The 23,577-nt window shown below is 40.5% G+C and overlaps 2 protein-coding genes across 3 annotated transcripts in view; one reads left to right on the top strand and one right to left on the bottom strand.

Annotated features, from left to right (window-relative positions):
• Positions 1 to 23,577, top strand: part of IQGAP2 (IQ motif containing GTPase activating protein 2) — a 449,634-nt gene that overhangs the window by 324,848 nt on the left and 101,209 nt on the right. For both annotated transcript variants that reach the window (XM_066273593.1, XM_066273594.1), the window contains exon 14: positions 22,691 to 22,769. In XM_066273593.1, coding sequence (XP_066129690.1) covers positions 22,691 to 22,769 — 79 coding nt within the window. The remainder of the gene's footprint in view (positions 1 to 22,690; positions 22,770 to 23,577) is intronic.
• F2RL2 (coagulation factor II thrombin receptor like 2) lies at positions 2,263 to 21,274 on the bottom strand. The gene is given in 6 exon segments (XM_066273798.1): positions 2,263 to 2,591; positions 6,503 to 6,701; positions 6,703 to 7,061; positions 14,714 to 14,807; positions 14,810 to 14,889; positions 21,211 to 21,274. Coding segments are annotated over 6 exon segments (1,125 nt in total).

A 23,577-nucleotide genomic window follows, 5' to 3' on the forward strand; every position in this document is an offset into this window, starting at 1 on the left:
ACAAACAAACCAAATATGCACACAAAACTAACAAAACTTCTAAACCAAAGCCAAAAGGGAGAAGGCAGCATCCTGCGTTCCCCGACTGACCGGGTGGGGAGAAATCAGGTGGCATCCCGCCTGCTCCACTACACCCTTTTCTAACCAGAGTTCTGTTTCCAAATATTCAGAGAGGAAGCTTCCTTACCAAACAGTCTCAAGACTCCAAATGTTTCGAATCAGCCAAATTCAGTTTCCAAACGGCAACTGCCGGAGGCTGGCCAGCTACCAACGTCTGCTGCAGCCCACTCCGTGAGGAGGGATCTTACACGGCCTCCATGTGTTACATCCCAGTAGACAGACCACAGCAAACCCAAAGTGAATTTTATAAGTTTTATTGCAAACCTGCACAGGGACTGCAGGCAACCCACGTAAGGGAACACTGCAGCCCCGAGCTTCTAAAATGGCTCCTTTTTTATAGGGTGGCTATCTAGGCTGAGCAAGCAAGCAACGTTTAAAAGGGCAGGAGAGGTGCGATTAACTGACCTTGTTCTTGGCTAAGTCTCTAGGGTAGGGGCTTCCTTGATCTGGGTACATAGAGTTCAGTGAAAATATTGCTACCCTTCTAACGGTTGTTTATCTTTTGCCTCCAACCATGTACTGGATGTACTCAGTTTTCATGGCTGGTGGCCTGCACCGCTTGTCCTAAGATGTCACAGATTCCACATATAAGTGAAATCATATGGTATTTGTCCTTTCCTTTCTGACTTATTTCATTTAGCATAATACCCTCTAAGTTCATGCTATCACAAATGGTAACATTTCACTCTTTTTTATGGCTGAGTAATATTCCATTGTATATATGTGCCACATATGTTTTATCCACTCATCTACTGAGGGCAACTTGGATTGCTTTCATAGCTTGCTTACTGTAAATAATGCTGTAATGAGGCCCTGGCCAGTTTGCTCAGTGGTAGAGCATCAGCTCAGTGTGTGGAAGTCCTAGGTTCGATTCCTGGCCAGGGCACACAGGAGAAGCGCCCATCTATATCTCCACCCTTCCCCCTCTCCTTCCTCTCTGTCTCTTTCTTCCCCTCTTGCAGCCAAGGCTCCATTGGAGCAAAGTTGGCCTGGGCACTGGAGATGGCTCCATGGCTTTTGCCTCAGGTGCTAGAATGGCTCAGACTACAATGGAGCAATGCCCTAGAGGGGCCAAGCATAGCCCCCTGGTGGGCATGCCTGGTGGATCCCGGTCGGGCACGTGTAGGAGTCTGTCTGTCTGCCTCCCCCCTGCTTCTCACTTTGGAAAAATACAAAAAAACAAAAACAATAAAAAATAATGCTGTGATGACCTGGGGGTAGGGTTGAGTGAGGTATTCAAGCTGATATTTGAGGAAGGAAAACCTGGCAGTGACCCCTTAAAGTGGAGTATAGGCTAACAGTGAAGGGAATGGTTGGAAGGCAAAAGTAAGACTGAGATAATGCATCCTAATGAGAAATAATACAAAGATTGAATCAACTAATGAGGCAGCCACCAGCATGAAAGTTGAAGGAAGCAGAAAAATAAAAAATGATGCCAGGTAGCCTGACCAGGCAGTGGCGGAGTGGATAGAGTATTGACCTGGGAAAGTAAGGACCCAGGTTCAAAACTCTGAAGTCGCTGGCTTGAGCGTGGGATCATAGACATGACCCCATCGTGGCTGGCTTAAGCCCCAAGGTCCCTGGCTTGAGCCAAGGGGTCACTGGCTCAACTGGAACCCCCCAGTCAAGGCGCATATAAGAAAGCAATCAATGAATAACTACGGTGCTGCAACTAGGAGTTGATGCTTCTCATCTCTCTCCCTTTCTGTCTGTCCCTGTATATCTATGTCTGTCTCTCTTTCTCCCTCTCTCTCTCTCTCTCTCTCTCTCGCTCACTTAAAAATAATGCCAGGTACAAAACACTGAGATCTTAGTCTCTCCCCATGTTGTGTCATTATCCCTTATTTCATTCTTCATCAAATGATCTAGAGTAGAAATCTCAGAGAAGTAGGGTAAATGGAGCTTCAAGTACCAGTCAGGCAAATGTGTCAATTGCCATAAAGAGAGTACTGATCTGCTTTTACCTGCACTGATCTTCTTAAAATACTGATAGTATTTTTTTAAGCTAGTATTTTTGTAATCTTTTATTTTGAAGCACTATCTCTTAGGAGCTCAAAAATGGAGCTAGAGAATAGAGCTTTGTGCACTTATGTGCATGTTACCACAAGAATGTATGTTTTCACAAATAGCTTTCCTTGTTCTCTAAGGTGATTTCACTGTTGTGAGGTAAGCAGAGGAGTGATCTGTGATCTTTCACATGAGAAAGTAAAGAAATGGGTCTAAGCAACTATTTGGACTACCAACCCACAAAGCTACAAGATAGATAAAGTATAAGCCATTGGTGTTGTAGTAGTAATTGGCATAGTGAATAATAAGTATAATATTGCTTGGAGCAGGGCAAATGGTAAAAATCACAATGAGGAGACTCACCTTAACACACCACAGCAATCTATGGTCATGTACCTTAGCAGTTCGAATGATGGCTATGTGGCAGTAGATAATGACCACAAATGGAATTAAAATTTAAAGAATGGGATACTAAGATGGCAGAGGAGTAGGCAGATGCACAGACTCCCAGCTCACACCACCAAACTGGATTACAAATTAATTTAGGAACAATCAACATGAAAAACCAATTTTGGAATAAAAGAACAGGTCTCAAAAACCAAGGAGTAAAGAAGAAGCCACACCAAGCCTGGTAGGGAGTGTGGAGGCACAGTTGGGGCTCCCCTGCTTCCCAAGCTAAGGGTGGGTGAGGCTGAGAGCCTAGAAAGGCTCTCATTACAAGGAGAAGAGCAGAAAATAGCACTTCACAGCCACTTGCCTGGGGACCTGGGAATGAGGTTGGATGAGAGGTCTGGTTTGTCTTCAAAAAGGAAAGTGGGGAGAGAGAGAGACAGATGGTGATGGGCAGAGGAATGCATGGGATGACCTGAGAAGCTGAATCATCCAGTGTGGAGGTGGCCATAGCTGGGGGAGGGGTTGATCCCTCCACACAGCACAAGCCTAAAGTGGTTCCAGGTAACCCACCTCCAGAAAGCACTCCAGCTCCAATCAGCCAAAAAGACATAGCTGAAAACAGGAATTGGGGAGGAGGGGCACTAACTCAAGTCTCCACAGATCTGAGATACACCTGCTCCTACTGAAGCTGAGAAAGCACCCTGCCCCGGGAGAGTAACTGGCAGAGTCTCAGAGGTTACACACACTACATTCCTGGATACAGTTTCAAATAAGCCCCCTGCTGAGATCAGTAAACAAGATTGCCCCTGAGTTAAGAAAACAAACAAATCAAGACCTCAAAGCAGTTCTATTATGTAAGGAGACCACAATTGGAAGAAACCTACAAGTCATACATAATTGGAAGGCGAAGAAGCATAAGTCATATGCTTCAAAAAGATAAATCCTCAGAAAAAGTTCTGGATGAATCGGAAGTAATCAAATTATCAGATGCAGAATATACAATAAGATTGTTAGGATGCTTAAGGATCTCAGACCTACAATGGATGGACTTAATGAGCACCTCAATAAAGAAATTATAAGCATCAAAAAGGACACAGAGGCCCTGGCTGGTTGGCTCAGCGGTAGAGCGTCGGCCTGGCGTGCAGGGGACCCGGGTTCGATTCCCGGCCAGGGCACATAGGAGAAGCACCCATTTGCTTCTCCACCCCCCCTCCTTCCTCTCTGTCTCTCTCTTCCACTCCCGCAGCCAAGGCTCCATTGGAGCAAGGATGGCCCGGACGCTGGGGATGGCTCCTTGGCCTCTGCCCCAGGCACTAGAGTGGCTCTGGTCATGGCAGAGCAACCCCCCGGAGGGGCAGAGCATCACCCCCTGGTGGGCAGAGCGTCGCCCCTGGTGGGCGTGCCGGGTGGATCCCAGTCGGGCGCATGCGGGAGTCTGTCTGACTGTCTCTCCCCATTTCCAGCTTCAGAAAAAAAAAATCCAAAAAAAAAAAAAGACACAGAAATCATAAAGAAGAACAATACAGAAATGACATACAAAATATCAGAAATAAAGACTATACTAGAAGGAATTAAAAGCAGGCTGGATGAAGCAGAGGATCAAATCAGCGACTTAGAGGACAAGATAAGCGAAAGCATGGAAGCAGAAAAGCAAAAAGAAAAGAGGATCAAAAAGTCTGAGGAAATTCTGAGAACTCTGTGACAACATGAAAAGAAACAGTATCAGCATAATAGGGGTTCCTGAAAGAGAAGAGAAAGAACAAGGACTAGAGAAACTCTTTGAAGAAATTATAGCTGCAAATTTCCCTAAATTTATGTAGGAAAGAGTCACACAAGTTCAAGAAGCAGAGAGAACCCCATTAAAAAAGAACCCAAAGAGACTGACACCAAGATATATCATAATCAAAATACCAATGCTAAGAGAGAAAGAAAGAATATTAAAAGCTGTAAGAGAAAAACAGTCAATCACCTACAAAGGAACACCCATAAAGATGACATCCAACTTCTCCACAGAAACACTTAAGGCCAGAAGGGATTGGCAAGAAGTATTCAAAGTAATGCAGAACAAGAACCTACAACCAAGACCTCTTTATCCAGCAAGTCTGTCATTTAAAATTGAAGGAGAAATAAAAAGCTTCCCAGACCAAAAAAACTCAAGGAATTCATCACAACCAAACCAATGCTGTAAGAAATGATAAGGGGCCTGCTGTAGACAGAACAAAGTGGGGGGATATATATCGTAAAAGAAGAATATAGATTTAAAAGAAAAAAATGGCAATAAACAACTCATATCAATAATAAACTTCAACATAAATGGACTAAATTCTCCAGTCAAAAGACATAAGGTAGCTGGATTTAATAGATATCTTCAGAACATTTCACCCTAAAGCAGCAGAATAGATATTCTTTTCAACTGCGCATGGTACATTCTCTAGGATAGACCACATATTAGGGCATAAAACGAGTCTCAACAAATTTAAGAACATTGAAACTGTATCAAGCATATTCTCTGACCACAGTGACATGAAACTAAAACTGAAAAACAAACACTTGGAAACCAAATAACATGTTATTAAATAACAAATGGATCAACAATGAGATCAAAGAAGAAATAAAAAATATCTTTGAAACAAGTGAAAATGAGCATACAACAACTCAAAATCTGGAGGACAGAGCAAAAGCAGTTCTGCAAGGGAAGTTCATAGCATTACCGGCAAACCTTAAGAAACTAGAAAAAGCTCAACAACGTAATCCTGCAAATAAAAGAACTAGGAAAAGAACAGCAAATAAGGCTTGAGGAGTAGAAGGAAGGAAATAATAAAGATTAGAGTGGAAATAAATGACAAAGAGACTAAAAAACAATACAGAGGATCAATGAAATCAAGAGCTGGTTCTCTCAAAAAAGTAAACAAGATTGATGAACCCTTAGCCAGACTCACCAAGAAAAAAGGAGAAAAACCTCAAGTAAATAAAATGAGAAATGAAGGTGGAGAAGTAACAACGGACACAACAAATACAAAGGATTGTAAGAAAATACTATGAAGAACTGTATGCCAAAAAATTAGACAACCTAGGTGAAATGGACAGTTCTTGAAACATATAATCTTTCAAAAATCAATGTGGAAGAATCAGAAAACCTAAATAGACTGATTACAACAAATGAGATCGAAATACTTATCAAAAAACTCCCAACAAGGCCCTGGCCGGTTGGCTCAGCGGTAGAGTGTCGGCCTAGCGTGCAGAGGACCCGGGTTCGATTCCCGGCCAGGGCACACAGGAGAAGCGCCCATTTGCTTCTCCATCCCTCCGCCGCGCTTTCCCTCTCTGTCTCTCTCTTCCCCTCCCGCAGCCAAGGCTCCATTGGAGTAAAGATGGCCCGGGCGATGGGGATGGCTCTGTGGCCTCTGCCCCAGGCACTAGAGTGGCTCTGGTCACAACATGGTGACACCCAGGATGGGCAGAGCGTCGCCCCTGGTGGGCGTGCCGGGTGGATCCCGGTCGGGCGCATGCGGGAGTCTGTCTGACTGTCTCTCCCTGTTTCCAGCTTCAGAAAAATGAGAAAAAAAAAATGAAAAAAAAAAAAAAAACTCCCAACAAACAAAAGCCCTGGGCCAGATGGCTTCACAGGCAAATTCTACCCAACATTCAAAGAAGAACTAACTCCTATCCTTCTAAAATTATTTCAAAAAGTTCAAGAGGAGGGAAAACTTCCAAGCTCCTTTTATGAGGCAAGCATAATTCTGATTCCAAAACTAGGCAAAGACAACACAAAGAAATTAAACTATGGGCCAATATCCTTGATGAATTTAGATGCTAAAATCTCAACAAAATATTAGCAAACCAGATCCAGCAATACATGAAAAAAATCATACATCACCATCAAGTGGGATTTATTCTAGGTAGGCAAGGCTAGTATATTCAGGGGGACACTAGAATATTTGTAAACATAATAATTTAATAAAAAAGGAAAAGAGTTTAAAGGATGCCAAGGAGATGAAGTAGTGGAACTGGAAGAGAGACGAATGCTTACATGTGCTGTGGACATAATGGCAGGTGGTGATGGCCCTGTGGACAAGATAATACTCGTGCTTCAGGATGAAAAATGGCAGCATGTATAAGAAAACTGTTGCCCACACCAATCCACACATGATCAAGGCATAGGTATGCTTGGGCAGCCCCCCAGGAAGCAAAAGAATGGACAATGGCTATGTAAGAGCTGATGCTGATGCAGGCAAGGATCAGAATGTAGCAGCACATTTTGCCATAAAAGATGACTGTGGTGGCCTGGCACATGACCTATCCAAATACTCTGTTCCCACAGAGAGGGTAGGCTACTATAAAGGGTAGTGTAGCACAAAAATGAAAGTCTGCAATGGCCAGGTTGATATACAAGATGGTAGTACAGGCGGAGCTGGTCCTGAAAAGGAGCAACCACAAAGTCACTGCACTAGCTTGCACCCTTACTGCAAACACCAGGATGTACATGGCAAGTATCAACTTGGTACTTAAGAAGTTGCTCAGATACCCCATGTTAGCATTACATGGAGATTTTTTTTAAACATTTAAAAATCATTTTTATGTATCCTTTCTTTTTATTCTATTTTTTAAAATTAATTTTAATGGGGTGACATTGATAAATCAGGGTACATATGTTCAGGGAAACATCTCTAGGTTATTTTGACATTTGATTATGCTGCATTCCTATCACCCAAAGTCAGTTGTCTTCCATCACCTTCTAACTGGTTTTCTTTGTGCCCCTCCCCCCCCACCTTGTAACCCCTACACTCTTGTCCATGTCTCTGAGTCTCATTTTTATGTCCCACCTATGTACGGAATATTATAGTTCTTAGTTTTTTCTGATTTACTTATTTCGCTCAGTATAATGTTATCAAGGTCCATCCATGTTGTTGTAAATGATCCCATGTCATCATTTCTTATGGCTGAGTAGTATTCCATAGTATATATGTACCAAAGCTTTTTAATCCACTTGTCCACTGACGGACACTTGGGCTGTTTCCAGATCTTCGCTATTGTATACAATGCTGCCATAAACATGGGGGTGCATTTCTTCTTTTCAAACAGTGCTATGGTATTCTTGGGGTATATTGCTAAAAGTTGTATAGCTGGGTCAAAAGGCAGTTCGATTTTTAATTTCTTGAGGAATCTCCACACTGTTTTCCACAGTGGCTGCACCAGTCTACATTCCCACCAGCAGTGCAGGAGGGTTCCCTTTTCTCCACATCCTCGCCAGCATTTATCCTGTGTTGTTTTGTTGATGAGCGCCATTCTGACTGGTGTGAGGTGATATCTCATTGTGGTTTTAATTTGCATTTCTCTAATGATTAGTGATGTTGAGCATTTTTTCATATGCCTATTGGCCATCTCTACATCCTCTTTGGAGAAGTGTCTATTCATTTCTTTTGCCCATTTTTGGATTGGATTGTTTGTCTTCCTGGTATTGAGTTTTACAAGTTCTTTATAAATTTTTGTTATTAACCCCTTATCAGACGTATTGTCAAATATATTCTCCCATTGTGTAGTTTGTCTTTTTATTCTGTTCTTATTGTCTTTAGCTGTGCAGAAGCTTTTTAGTTTGAAATAGTCCCATTTGTTTCTCCTGTCTTTTATTTCACTTGCCCATGGAGATAAGTCAGCAAATATATTGCTGCGAGAGATGTTGGAGAGCCTACTGCCTATGTTTTCTTTTAAGATGCTTATGGTTTCACGGCTTACATTTAAGTTTTTTATCCATTTTGAGTTTATTTTTGTGAATGGTGTAAGTTGGTGGTCTAGTTTCATTTTTTTGCAGGTAGCTGTCCAATTTTCCCAACACCATTTATTAAAGAGGCTGTCTTTATTCCATTATATGCTCTTACCTCCATTGTCAAATATCAGTTGTCCATAGAGTTGTGGGTTTATTTCTGGGTTCTCTGTTCTGTTCCATTGATCTATATGACTATTCTTATGCCAGTACCAAGCTGTTTTGAGTACAATGGCCTTATAGTATAACTTGATATCCAGAAATGTGATACCTCCCACTTTATTCTTCCTTTTCAAGATTACTGAGGCTATTTGTGTTCTCTTTTGGTTCCATCTAAAGTTTTGGAATATGTTTCTATATCTTTGAAGTAAGTCATTGGTATTTTAATCACTATTGCATTGAATTTATGAATTGCTTTGGGTAATATAGACATTTTAATGATGTTTATTCTTCCTAACCATGAGCATGGTATATGCTTCCACTTGTTTGTATCTTCCCGGATTTCTTTTATCGATGTTTTATAATTTTCTGAGTACAAGTCTTTAATCTCCCTGGTTAAATTTATTCCTAGGTACTTTATTTTTTTGAATGCAGTGGCTAAGAGGATTATTTCCTTAATTTCTCTTTCTGATAGTTCATTGTTAGTGTATAAAAATGCCTCTGATTTCTAAGTATTAATTTTATATCCTGCCACCTTGCTGAATTCATTTTTCAGGTCTAGTAGTTTTTTGATTGAGACTTTAGGGTTTTTTATATACAATATCATATCATCTGCAAATAATGATAGTTTTACTTCTTCTTTTCCAATATGGATGCCTTTTATTTCTTTTACTTGTCTGATTGCTGTGGCTAGGACTTCCAGAACTATGTTGAATAAGAGTGGTGAAAGGGGGCACCCCTGCCTTGTTCCTGATCTTAAGGGGATTGCTTTTAATTTTGCCCATTGAGTATGATGTTGACTGTGGGTTTGTCATAGGTGGCCTTTATCATGTTGAGGTATGTTCCCTGTATTCCCACTTTGCTGAGAGTTTTGATCATGAATGGGTGCTGGATTTTATCAAATGCTTTTTCTGCATCTATTGAAATTATCATGTAGTTTTTCTCCTTCCTTTTGTTTTTCCTTCCTTTTGATTGATTTACGAATATTGTACCAGCCTTGCCTCCCAAGAATAAATCCCACTTGATCATGGTGTGTGATTTTTTTCATATATTGCTGGATCCAGATTGCTAATATTTTGTTGAGGATTTTAGTATCTAAATTCATCAGGGATATTGACCTATAATTTTCTTTCTTTGTGTTGTCTTTGCCTGGTTTTGGAATCATAATTATGCTTGCCTCATAAAAGGAGTTTGGAAGTCTTCCTTCTTATTGAATATAGCTTGAGAAGGATAGGAGTTAGTTCTTCTTTGAATATTTGGTAGAATTCACTTGTGAAGCCATCAGGCCCAGGACTTTTCTTTTTTGGGAGTTTTTTGATAACTGTTTCGATCTCATTTATTGTAATTGGTCTGTTTAGGTTTTCTGATTCTTCCAGATTAATTTTTAGAAGATTATATGTTTCAAGGAATTTGTCCGTTTCATCTAGGTTGTCTAGTTTTGTGGTATACAGTTCTTCATAGTATTTTCTTTCAATATTTTGTATTTCTGTTGTGTCAGTTGTTACTTCTCCACTCTCATTTCTCATTTTATTTATTTGAGTCCTCTCTCTTATTTTCTTGGTGAGTCTGGTTAAAGATTCATCGATCTTTAACCTGGTTTCATTGATCCTCTTTATTGTTTCTTTAGCCTCTATGTCATTTATTTCCACTCTGATCTTTATTATTTCCTTCCTTCTACTAGCTCTGGGCTTTACTTGCTGTTCTTTTTCTAGTTCTTTTAGATGCAGGGTTAAGTTGTTTATTTGAGCTTTTTCTAGCTTCTTGACATATGCCTGTAATGCTATGAACTTCCCTGTCAGGACTGCTTTTGCTGTGTCCCATAAATTTTGAGTTGATGTATACTCGTCATCATTCGTTTCTAGGAATTTTTAAATTTCTTCTTTAATCTCATTAACCCATTTGTTATTTAAGAACATGCTATTTAGTTTCCAAGTGTTTGAGTATTTTTCAGTTTTTCTATTGTGGTTGATTTCTAGTTTCATGTCATTGTGATCAGAGAAAGTGCTCGATATGATTTCAATCTTTTTAAATTCGTTGAGACCACTTTTGTGCCCTAACATGTGGTCTATCCTAGAGAACAGTCCATGAGCATTTGATAAGAATGTATATTCTGCTGCTTTAGGGTGAGAGGTTCTGAAGATATGTGTTAAATCGAGTTGATCTAGTATGTCCTTTAAGTCTGTTGTTTCTCTGTTAATTTTCTTTCTTGAGAATCTTTCTAATGATGTTAGTGGGGTATTGCTGTTGATCTCACCCTTTAAATCCATCAAAGTCTGCTTTATATATTTAGGTGCTCCTATATTAGGTATGTAGATATTTATAACAGTTATATCTTCCTGTTGGATTGCTCCCTTTATGTTATGTAATGGCCTTCTTTATCTCTTACTATAGTTTTTGTTTTAAAGTCCATTTTGTCTGATATAAATATTGCTACCCCAGCTTTTTTTTCATTTCCATTTGCATGAAATATTTTTTCCATCCTTTTATCTTCAGTCTATGTGCATCTTTTGTTTTAAGGTGTGTTTCTTGTAGACAGCATATGTTTGGGTCCTGTTTTCTTATACACACAGCTACCCTGTCTTTTGATTGGATATTTTAATCCATTTACATTTAAGGTTATTATTGATATGTAATTGTTTATTGCCATTTTATTCTTTAAAACTGTATTCCTCTTTTGCTATATTCTTTTTCTGCTTTGATCTGTTTACAGCAGGCCCCTTAGCATTTCTTGCAGCCTTGGTCTGGTTGTAGTGAATTCCTTGAGGTTTTTTTTTTTTTTTTTTGTCTGGAAAGCTTTTTATTTCTCTTTCAATTTTAAATGATAGCCTTGCTGGATAAAGTAGTCTTGGGTGTAGGCTCTTGTTCTGCATTACTTTGAATATTTCTTGACATTCCCTTCTGGCCTCAAGTGTTTCTCTTCAGAAGTCAGAAGTCATCCTTATGGGGGCTCCTTCGTAGGTGATAGTCTTCTTTTTCTCTAGCAGCTTTTAATATTTTCTTTTCATCACTTAGCTTTGGTATTTTAATTATGATGTGTTTTGGTGTAGATTTCTTTGGGTTTCTCTTTAATGGAGTTCTCTGTGCTTCTTGAATTTGTGAGATGTTTTCCTGCCTTAATTTAGGGAAGTTTTCAGCTATGATATATTTGAACAAAGTCTCTATCCCTTGTTCTTTCTCCCTTCTTCAGGAACCCCTATGATGTGGATGTTATTTCTCTTCATGTTGTCACAGAGCTCTCTTAGAGTTTCCTCAGACTTTTTTTTTTGTATTTTTCTGAAGTTGGAAACGAGGAGGCAGCCAGACCGACTCCCGCATGCGCCTGAGTGGGATCCACCTGCTATGCCCATCAGGGGGCGATGCTCTGCCCATCTGGGGCATTGCTCTGTTGCAACCAGGGCCATTCTAGCACCTGAGGCAGAGACCATGGAGCCATCCTCAGTGCCCAGGCCAGCTTTGCTCCAATGGAGCCTTTGCTGTGGCAGGGTGAGAGAGAGACAGAGAGGAAGTAGAGGGGGAAGGGTGGAGAAGCAGATGAGCACTTCTCCTGTGTGCCCTGGCTTGGAATCAAACCCGGGCCTCCTGCATGCCAGGGCAATGCTACCACTGAGCCAACTGGCCAGGGTTCTCAGACTTATTGAGTCTCTTTTCTTTTTTCTGCTCTGCTTCCATGCCTTTATATATCTTGTCCTCTAACTCGCAAATTCGATTCTCAGCTTCATCCATCCTGCTTTTAATTCCTTCCATTGTGTTCTTCATTTCTAATATTGTATTTGTCATTTCTGACTGATTCTTTTTTATTATTTCAATGTCCTTTTTTATATTTGCTATCTCTTTATTTAGGTGTTTGTAATGACCATCTATTGTTGTTCTAATGTCTTTGAGCATCCTAACAATCGTTATTTAAACTCTGCGTCTGGTAATTTGGTTATATCTGACTCATTCAGTTCGTTTTCTGGGGATTTCTCTTGATTCATTTGTGTTGCATTTCTCTATTTTCTCATTTTGTCTGTGTAAAAGAAGGTTTTGGCCACTGGAGTCCACTGGTGGGGCCTCTGTGTTTTCTAGGTGTGGCCTGTCTGCAAGCCCGCCACCCCCTCTGCTGTTGCTGCCTAGAGCGTTTGGGTATGGGCGCTGCCAGTGCCTGCCCACTGGGGCTGTTGCTATGGTTTCCACCTCTCCTTCACAGGAGTGGCTGTGATCATGTGCTCGGCTGTACAAGCTTTGGTGGCCTTGACCTTCACCCCGCCCCCACGGGTGGTGTTGTGCTCGGCCCTGAGGACAGGGGTGAGCACCTTTGCTCAGCTGTGGGTCACCGCCTGATTCCGGGCATTCTCCCTGCCCTTGCAGGAGGAGCCCACTCATGGGACGGCTGCAAGCCTTGACTCCACAGGCCAGGTGGTACTGCATGCCCACACTCAGTAGCGGGACTCCACCTGTTCTGGGTTTTGGCTCCACCCCCGCAGGAAAAGCCAGCTCCCAAGTCAGGCCACAAGCCTCGGTTTCACAAGCGGGACAAGTCTGTGCTCCTGCACCCTTGCTCAAGGCAGGTCTCCACCCCTCCAGGTATCCCGCCCTTCCCCCCACAGGCTGCATTGCAGGCAGCCTGCAGTTGGTCTTGGCCACTTTTGCACGTCCCCTCCTCCTTAGCTGGACAAGACTGAGCTCACACCTGGGCCTCAGTTGTGTCCAGCCGGCTTCCCACCACTGCCTGCCCTCAGGCGAGCCCTCAGCCATGTGGGTGGGTGCGCTGCAGCTCACACCCTAATACTCACTACTGTAGTCCCGAAAGCTCCCTCCTTCTAAGCGACTCTGCTCTGAGTGCTTCAGGAGACCTTGTTTGGCTGGTGTTCTGCTTCCCTTTGCTGGTATTGCTGTTTCCAGGGGAAATATTAACTTCAGATTTGGGGAGTGATTCATCCCAGAGGTTAGGGTGGCTGTCTCTCAAAATGTTTCTCCCTGTGACTCCTAGATTACACTGTCTTCCTACTACTCTGGTCCTCTCCTCTCTCCCTGTCCCCCGGAGCCCCAGGTGAGTGGTTGTGAGAGAGGTTTTCTGTGCGGTCCCTTTAAGGAAAATCCTGGGTCTGAGAAATCAGTCTCTTTCTCACAAACAGTATCCTGTCTTGTTTCCAGCTAAATATTGTCCTTATGCCTCTTCTAGGCTCTGGGGCTGCAGGCTGGGGCTTTGGGACTCAGGACCCTCTCCTCTCTGCTAAACTCACTTCCCACCACGCAGCCTCTCCCAGCTGCCGTTTGCTCTGGGTAGCTGGGCAACCCTCTGTGCGTTTCCGCTTTTTCTATGAGTCTTGGTGTGGCTTCTTCATCATTCCTTGGTTGAAGAGTCCTCTTAGTTTAGTCCAAAGTTGGTTTTTCCAGATGATGATTCTTTTTTTTTTTTTTTTTTTTTTTTTTTTTTCATTTTTCTGAAGCTGGAAACAGGGAGAGACAGTCAGACAGACTCCCGCATGCGCCCGACCGAGATCCACCCGGCACGCCCACCAGGGGCGACGCTCTGCCCACCAGGGGGAGATGCTCTGCCCATCCTGGGCGTCGCCATGTTGCGACCCTCCTGGGTGTCGCCATATTGCGACCAGAGCCACTCTAGCGCCTGGGGCAGAGGCCACAGAGCCATCCCCAGCACCCGGGCCATCTTTTGCTCCAGTGGAGCCTTGGCTGTGGGAGGGGAAGAGAGAGACAGAGAGGAAGGCGCGGTGGAGGGGTGGAGAAGCAAATGGGCGCTTCTCCTGTGTGCCCTGGCCGGGAATCGAACCCGGGTCCTCCGCACGCTAGGCCGATGCTCTACCGCTGAGCCAACCGGCCAGGGCCCAGATGATGATTCTTAAATTAAGTTGTAATCCACTTTGGTTCTGGGAGGTGGACGTTGATACGCCCACCTACTCCGTCACCATCTTGTCACTTCTCTTTATCCTCTTTCTTGCTTTTAGTTTGTTAGACGAAGCATTCACAGGGCACTACTTAATTATAGAGGTAAAATATTGAGATGGAAGATGCACTCAGATTTATAGAACCAGATTAATGATTAGAACTTCAATAAGCCACTTCCAAGAGAGCTTGTGAAAATGAAACCGCTTGTAGTAGCATCTGAATTCGAAACTCGGTGCTTCTTGTAGGCTTCAAAATGACTACAACGTAAACTGTAAAATGAGAACCCTCCAGAGGTTTGTGCCAAGAGACAAAAGCTAAGGAGCTGAACTTTTAACGTGCTCAGAAAACAACTCTGCCTTACTCATGGGAGCCACTGATGAGGACAACCAACATGGAGATTTCAAACACTTTCTTCAGGGCACTTAATTTTTACTGTTGTGGTTCCTGTTTAGCCTTTTGTGACAGAAAGGGGGAATCTCTTCAAAAGGAATTTGGGGGAGCTCCATGAGAAGTCTTAATAGGTAACATTGGCTCTGCCAAGTTGTCTGCATTATTTTCCTTACCTGTAATTAAAAAGAATTATTAACATATGCTATTTTGCTGAGCCGTATATATGGTTCAGGAGACAATAAAGCTAACTGTATTATGCTATATAATTTGTGTAGTTGTAAAATTTAGTGTCGTTTTTATTTTTATAAAGCATTATATAGTAGATAGGCAATCAAAGGTGTATCATATGCCTATAGCATATGCTAGGCAATGCAGGAGCAAAAAGTAGATGATAATTCCTTGCATGTAAGGAATCTCAAATATTATAAGAAAAATAAAATAGCACATCAGACCATTATAGGCCAATGTCGTATTAAGTGCAATAGTCTGAACTAGACATTCAGACAATAGTTAACAGATTTAGGTGTTTGAGCAAAATGTCAAGGAAAAAATGTAAGCAAAGATAAGTGAGGTTCATAAAGACTTGAAATTTTATAGCGGAACAGGATTCTGGTAGATGATGAATAGGTAAAGGCGTAGGTAGTATGGGCTGTAATAGGATCTGGGAATGTCAGAGAAGTTAATCCAACAGATGTTTACTGCTGCTTTATTGCCTAAAGTTTTAAACTCCATCCCTGTTCAACTCTCAGATGAGTGGAAAAGTTACACAAAAATGCATTGTCTTATGCTAATAAAGTTCATCTGAGAGAAGTCCACTAAGTTCTCAGTTTTGAGTATTCCTGAGTTGGAGTTGCTGGTGGGATATTAAAGCATAATGTCCTGTCCCAGGACTGGCTAGAAGACTTGGGTGTGGAATTTTTAGTCTGCAAAGAGGCAGACTAATTAATTTAGTAGCAGTGGTTAAAAGGCGTAGGGAGAGAAGTGAAGGGGAAAAACATCCAAAGGCAGGCTGTAGGGCAGTGGTCCCCAACCCCCGGGCCGCGGACTGGTACCGGTCTGTGGGCCATTTGGTACTGGTCCGCAGAGAAAGAATAAATAACTTACATTATTTCTGTTATATTTATATTTAAGTCTGAATGATGTTTTATTTTTTAAAAATGACCAGATTCCCTCTGTTACATCTGTCTAAGACTCACTCTTGACGCTTGTGCCGTAAGTTCGACAATTATATTTTAAAATACCACAGTTTTTACGCCAGTCGCATAATTTTATTTTGTGCATTTATTCGTCCCACCCTAAAGGCCGGTCCGTGAAAATATTTTCTGACATTAAACCAGTCCGTGGCCCAAAAAAAGCTGGGGACCACTGCTGTAGGGGAGATGCCAGATTTTAAGCGGAGAGGAAATAAAGGAAGAAAAACCAGAAGGTGAAATCAATATGATGATCTGAAACATTGGAAATGGAAAAAAAAAAAGATATAGAAACATGACTAAATACTATAAGCATTTGGCATGTGATATGTTGATATTAATAATCAATAATAATAGAACTGCCTTTCCAAATAGACACAAAGCTGGAAAATGGTAAGAGAGCTATTGAAACCCAGGTGTTTGGCAGTTTCTGGAAAATTCCTGTGATTGAGCAAACACTGCCCAAAATGTGCTGAACATGTGCTCTGTGGAGGTCTTGATTCTGTGTTCCATGAATATTCCAGCTGCTCTGATGTAGTTTAAATAAATGTTTTATTCTTTAGATCCTGATTTTCCTTAAGAATAGTAGTCACTATTAGTGATTCTAAAATGTTTTCCAACTCCTAAAGAGGCCCTTCTGCCACTTCACATTTTTCCCCTCCCTATTGAAGAAAGCAAATTCGCCACCTTTTACTTCGTCACCTTTGAATTCTTACCCCCTTTTCACTTCCTCCAGTCATCCCCCCATCTTAAAGGAACCATCTCCACGAACCTCATTTCTTTTGCTACTCCGTTGCATTTTGGTTCATCCACTTCCAGAAATAGCATTCAAGTAATCCTATTCAGAAGTTCCACATATGCTACTATCTGCAAGTTGGTGCTCTCCTACAACCTCCTCAATGATTCCAGCTGTCAGTTTTAGCAACCTTCCTTTACAGAGGTTTGGGAGATTTTGTTAATTTTGACTTTCTTCCTCTTATTGTTCCTCTGCCCAGCTCTCCTCCTTCTAACCATGCTGACTGGAGTGTGACCTCACAGAGTTGTAGATGCAGATCTATCCCAGACTGGTTAATTTTGTTCCAAGCTAACAGTATTGAGTAAAATAGGAAACACATTAAAAGTTGAATAACAGTATTTGTGAGATTTCATTTCTAAAAATTTAAAAATTATATCTGAGGGTAGGGAGAACTAACTCCTTGGTACAACTGAAAGTCAAAAAAGGTATTTCATTAAGAAACACCATCTTATTAGTATTGTTTATTATTGAAAACAGACCACTCAATCTTCCTGAGAATACTCTTGTCTTCCCCCTTTATGCATCACCAGAAGGTATAAACATGAGATTTTTTTAAATCCCTTTAAAAAGTGCTAGCTTTGCCTGACTTGGAATGGTGCAGGAGATAAACCATCAACCTGGAATGCTGAGGTCGCTGGTTCAAAACCCAGCAGGAGCAACCACTACAATTGAATGCTTCCTGCTCCTCCCCCCTTCCTTTCTCTTCTTTCTCTAAAAATCAGTAAATTTTTTTTAAAAGTTATAGCTTTGATGAATCATAAAAATTCTTAGAAAATCAAAAACATCTTACAAAGAAAATTGACTGGAATTAATTGTAGAGATTTAAAGTCTTGCTTATGCCACACATTTTTAAAAAAAAGTAGAGAACACTTAGTCTTTGACAGGGTTTGAATAGAGTGAACAAACTATAGCTATTCACTTCCGTGATGCCATCTTTTAATAACTAAGATCAAACTCTGCCTTTTGGGTTGCAATTTATGTGAAATACAAAGAAAATTAGATTCAGTTGATTCATAACACAAACCAGCACCCTCATCCTACTCTTTAAGAAGAGAGCTTACCACTTTGACAAAAAGGGGTGACAGAAGCAGCTGCAAAGATGAAGACTTTCATTTTGATGGTCTGAGCCCCATTCCCCAAACATTATTAAATGTAACATTAGGGGGCACAGTTTCACCTCAGTTCCATGTGTTATCAAGTGGAAACCTCATTCTCTCTATAGAACTGTGTTTCTGGGCTCTGCAGGCAGAAAATTTGCCTAGGACTCTTCAGGGGAAAGGGTGTAACAGCACTCATTCAGTGTCCATGACTCAGACTGTGCTTCTGAACACATTGTATTATCCCCAAAGAAAGTCATTTAACTCTCACCTACCCCTTATTGTCCATTCTGAATAGGTGCTATAAATCCCTCCCACATACCTATGTGCATTGAAAGAGTGCAGAGAGGTGCAGTACTTTACAGAAGTACTAAGCTGTAAATATATGCTGTAGTCTTGACTCTGTCCCATGTCTCATTTTATCCATTTTAAAAATGGAGTTCCATGGTATGATTTCTACTTAATAATTGTTCGAAATTATTCTTTCCTTTATCCTTCCAACTATTTCAAATCTTAATTCTTAAACTCATTATGTAATTACAAATTAAATAAATTGTGGAAAGCAAATATTTTTTATGAAGTGAAAATTGACTAAGTTCTTGATTCCTCTGAAAATTCTCTATCAATGTCACATTGGCCTGAATTTGTCATCAGTGTTTGGCCAAAACTTTTGCCATAGCTCATCATATAATATTTTGAGTCATTCAATAGGGACAGATAGTGGAGGTGGAGGGTGGGAGTCAAACAACACTTTTGATTTAACTAAAATCATAATACAACATTGAAATGCAGAGGACTCCCTTTATTCCATGGGTGTTAATAAACAACTCTACAATAAGCTTTTTTAAAAAAAATTGTAGTAAAATATCCATAACAAAATTTACCATCTTAACCATTATTGTTGACACATTATTAACACCACTCAGTAGTGTTAGGTACATTCACAATGTTGCATAACACATAAGCTTTATTAGTAGTTATACTCTGGAGGTTATGATTTAATATGTAAAGAAAAACTGCATTTTAATAGATTTAACCATAATTAAGTGCTAAGCCAGACAGCCCAATAGCCTGTTGCCTGAAAGAATCAAAAAACGCAAATTTCACGAGACTTAAAGGCTTGAGATATAAGCTAGGAAGGAATTGATCTGTGTAATCTTTTCACATCATAATTAAATTTCACCACACCAAATTTTCCACTTCTGAGACTATATCCAAAGAAACCCAAAACACTAATTTGAAAGAATACATGCACCCTTATGTTCATTGCAGCATTATTTACAATACCGAAGATTTGGAGGCAGCGCAAATGCCCATCAGTAGAAGAGTGGATAAAAAAGCCATGGTACATTTATACAATTACACAATGGAATACTACATGGCCATAAAAAAAAAAGAAGGAAATCTTACCTTTTGCAACAGCATGAACAGACCTGGAAACTACTATGCTAAGTTAAATAAGCCAGTGAGAGAAAGACAAACACCATATGATCTCACTTTCATGTGGAATCTAATGAACAAAATAAACTAAACAAAATAGAAATAGACTTATAGAAACAGACTCACAGCTGTCAGAGGGGATGGGGGTTGGAGGGCTTGGTGAAAAAGTTCAAGGGATTGCCTGACCTGTGATAAACCATTGACCTGGAATGCTGAGGTCACCAGTTTGAAACCCTGGTCTTACCTGGTCAAGGCACATACAAGAAGCAACTACTACGAGTTAATGCTTCCCACTCCTCCCACCCTTCTCTCTCTCTAAAATCAATAAATAAATACAAATGAGAAAAAAAGTTGAAGGGATTAAGCAAAGGAAATTAAAAACTTACACAGACAACAGTGTGGGGACTGCAGGAGGGAAAGGGGGAGGGAGGAGATAGGCCAAAATAAAGAGGAGATAGATGGTGATGGAGGGAGACTTGACTTAGGGTGGTGAACACACAATCCAATATACAGATGATGTACTGCAGAATTGTATGCCTAAAACCAGTATAATTTTATTGGCCAATGTCATCCCAATAAATTCAGTAAAAAAATTTTAATTGTTTAAAAAGTCAGATTTTAATACTGCAACTACATTGCCTCTGGTAATACGTACTGAGATAGAGTGCTGTTTTACTATAGAAATAATACCCAAAACCAAAAATATTAAAGAGAGAGTACTTTTTTGTCTAAAATTTTCTAGGAGTCACCTAAATTCAGGATTTGATTACTTAATTTGCAGATGGCTTAGTTTCTGTTCACTTAATCCATTTGTAACTCATATGTTGAACCTGGCTATTTAGCTAGAGGGAGAACTGTGACCAGCCTGTAAGTATATTTCCAGTTATCTAGGGAGCAATTGAAAAGGGGACATTACATCGGTTTTTACATTTTACACTAGGATTTGGTTTTTATTCTTGGTTTGTTATTTAACTCTAGCAACCTTTAGTTCAGGGTGTCATGATTGAAACTGTCGGCTTCACCTGCCCGGATAGCTCTGTGGTTAGGGCGTCATGCCAAAGCACAGAGGTTGCTGGTTTGATCCTAGTACAGGACACATACAGGAACAGATCAATGTTCCTGTCTCTTTCTTTCTCTCTCTTTCTTTCTTTCTCTTTCTCTAAAATCAATAAAATAAAACCATTAAAAAGAACTGTTGACCTCAATTCATTTGATTTGCACAGTCTCTCTTTCATTTAACTTTTAAAACTAATACCATCAGCTTTGAAGTGGGATTGTAACTTCCTTTTTCTCTGGGTAAAAGTTTGTATGGTGTATCTGTTACAGTGATAAGTTATGAAGGAATTTGGTAAATACCCTTTAAAAAAATTGAGACATAATAGGTGAACTTGATAGAGCTTAGTTTTTAGGCTGTGCCTTATGGGTGCAGGTTCTCTTTGGTCTTGGAAACAAAATAAAAAAAAAATAGTTCCTGTTCCTCTGTCTCCTTATTCTGCCTCCAGTCTTCAACTTCCTCTTCCTGTTTGATTCTTTCCCTATTCATTCTGCTAAGAAATGGAAAATCTTACTAACATCTGACAGTTCCTATATGACAGATCTAGCTAGAGATGACTGGGGAAGCAGGTGCCAAGCCTTCTGCTGTGGTCTTCATTAACCTGACCATTACATGATTGAAATAAAAGATTGTGTCTCATTTTCGTAATCCTTTCCACTTACATCATCTCATGTTAGTGTCTGAGGAAAGCAGGGTCAAAGCCCACCAGAGGAGCTGGTGACTTATTTTTCCTTCCTGCTTCCCATCCATCTTGAGGTCTACATGATGAAGCTGGTTTTCCATGACCCCAATGCACTACCTTCTCTTCATCACCATCTTGCTTTAGGATTTAGTACATGGTACTTATTTCCCTTTTTTAAAATGGAATGTCCCATCCTCCCAAAAATATTTAATTTCTACTGATAAAAAAATTGTACCTTCAGCCTGACCAGGTGGTGGTGCAGTGGATAGAGTGTCACGACTGGGATGTGGAGGACCCATGTTCGAAGCCACAAGATTGCTGGCTTGAGTGTGGGCTCATCCAGCTTGAGCATGTCCTCATCAGCTTGAGTGTGGAGTCACTGGCTTGAGCTTGGGATCATAGACATGACCCCATGGTCCCTGGCTTGAGCCCAAAGTTGCTTGCTTGAGCAAAGGATCATTCATTCTGCTGTAACCCCCAGGCAAGTCACATATGAGAAAGCAATCAATGAACAACAAAGGTGCTGCAATGAAGAACTGATGCTTCTCATCTCTCTCCCTTCCTATCTGTTTGTCCCTATCTGTCCCTTTCTCTGTCTCTGTCTCTTTCACACACACACACACACACACACACACACACATTGTACTTTTATTCTCAGACAAGTTTATACAAAATGCAGTTGCTGTCTGGAAGCCCTAGTTAATTACATGCCAACCCTGCATTTGTAGCAAGATCATCATTATCAACCCAGAAGTAAAATAATAGCAAAGATTAATTCAATACTTTTTATTGCTGCTATCACATCCTTTCTGAAACTATTCTTTACCTAGTCTCCTCTACCTCTATAACTCAACACTCCTACTTACTATAAGTTAATTCTATCTTGGCTATTTCTAGATTGTGTATCTATAGCTACTGCCCGAATCACATTGTATTATTGGTTTTTTTTTCTATATATCTGTCTCTTCTACTAGACTGTTAGTCCCTTGAGGGAAGTCACTGTGTTTTTAAGTTTGTTTTTATTTTTGTCTCTCTATCTGATAAATATTGGTGTCATTATGTTTCTCTCTGGGCCACCTTGGGACCACAGTTCCTGAATGATCAGGGGAGAGCAGATTTGACAAGGGTAGCCAGAGAAGTCTTTTTTAGAGGAGGTAGCAGCATTAGAATTAAGGCCTGAATGATAAGAAAAAGTCACAGGCAGGTAGCTGAGGTAGAATGTTCAATCTGAAGGAGGCTATCTGAAGGTCTGGAATAGGCAGTAGAAGAGTGTGATATGAAGCCAGATCATTAGATGACCCCAGTCCATGAAAAGGGAGTTTTGTTTCCTTCCAACTCTAGGGGAAATCTTTGAAGGAGTTAAAGCCAAGGAGAAGTGTAATGAGATGTCCCTTTTGGAGAGATCATTTGGTTCTCTGTAGAAGACCATTGTGGTGGAGGACAAACCTAAAAGCAACCAAAGCTAATAGGAGACCCGTGCAGCTGTTCAGCTAAAAAATACTGGTGGGCTGGACTAAAGGAGTGGTAGGGAGAGGAGAGAAGTGTTTGGATTGGGGATCTGTTTCATTAGTACCCTGTACAGCATGGCAGAACTTGGTAGTTGCTAAATAAGAGCTTTGTTGAAATTATGATAAAATGGCTCCTTAAAAGCAGTTATTAATTCTATTTCATCATCATTCGTTGTTATTTCTTTTATTCTATGATGCTATTTCCAGGACCCTAAACTTCTTTGGCTGGATGAGATACAGCATGCAGTCTATGAAGCCAACAGGGACAAGGACAAAGCAAAACAATGTAAGCCCCACCTCCTTTGCTGGCCCGACTCGCCTTGCTTGTATCTGGTTATGCTTCTGAATTTTTATTTTAATTCATAATTTTAAAAAATATTTAATTTTTTATTTCTGAAAAGATTTGGACTCTCCTATCAATTTGAGTTCTTAAATGCATATTTATACAACAATAGGATTCATTGGTTGCACTATTTTTAAAGGCTAGATGCTGTCTCTAGGAAAATCTGATAATGTTGGCTAAATAAAACCCAGGAAGCAAAAAAATGGTTTCTAAACTCTCAAATTTATAGTTTAATCAAATCCTTTATTATCTTAATTCTTAGAAAACTAGCCCATTTCTGCTTAATAAATGTCCATGTTCTTTTTTATGCCTTTCAGTACATTAGGGTTTTCCAGAGAAAGAACTACACAAATATTTTTCCCTGGAATAAAAAAGAATTACAAAGATAGATGTTCAGATAGATAGATGATAGATAGGTCTGTTTCTCTGGAAATTGTATTGTATGTACATCTATTTATACACACATACATATATGGAGAGAGAAAGGGAGATTTATTTTTAGGAATTGGCTGATGCAGTTGTGAAGGGGCTGGCAAGTCCAGAGTCTGTAGGGGCCAGAAGAGGCCTGGTGGCAGCACTGAGTCACCAGAAGACAAGTGGATGTAACTATTATAACAGACAGCGGGATCAAAGTGGTCATCTGAACAGTCTGACTCACAGAAACCTATGGAATTGGCTAATTGAATGTGGTGCTTCTGGAAGTGAAATAGATAGTCTTCTACATTCTTGTGCCAGTAGAAGAGTTCTAGAT

This window comes from Saccopteryx bilineata, chromosome 4 (assembly GCF_036850765.1).
Source record: "Saccopteryx bilineata isolate mSacBil1 chromosome 4, mSacBil1_pri_phased_curated, whole genome shotgun sequence".
Taxonomy (NCBI): Eukaryota; Metazoa; Chordata; class Mammalia; order Chiroptera; family Emballonuridae; genus Saccopteryx; species Saccopteryx bilineata.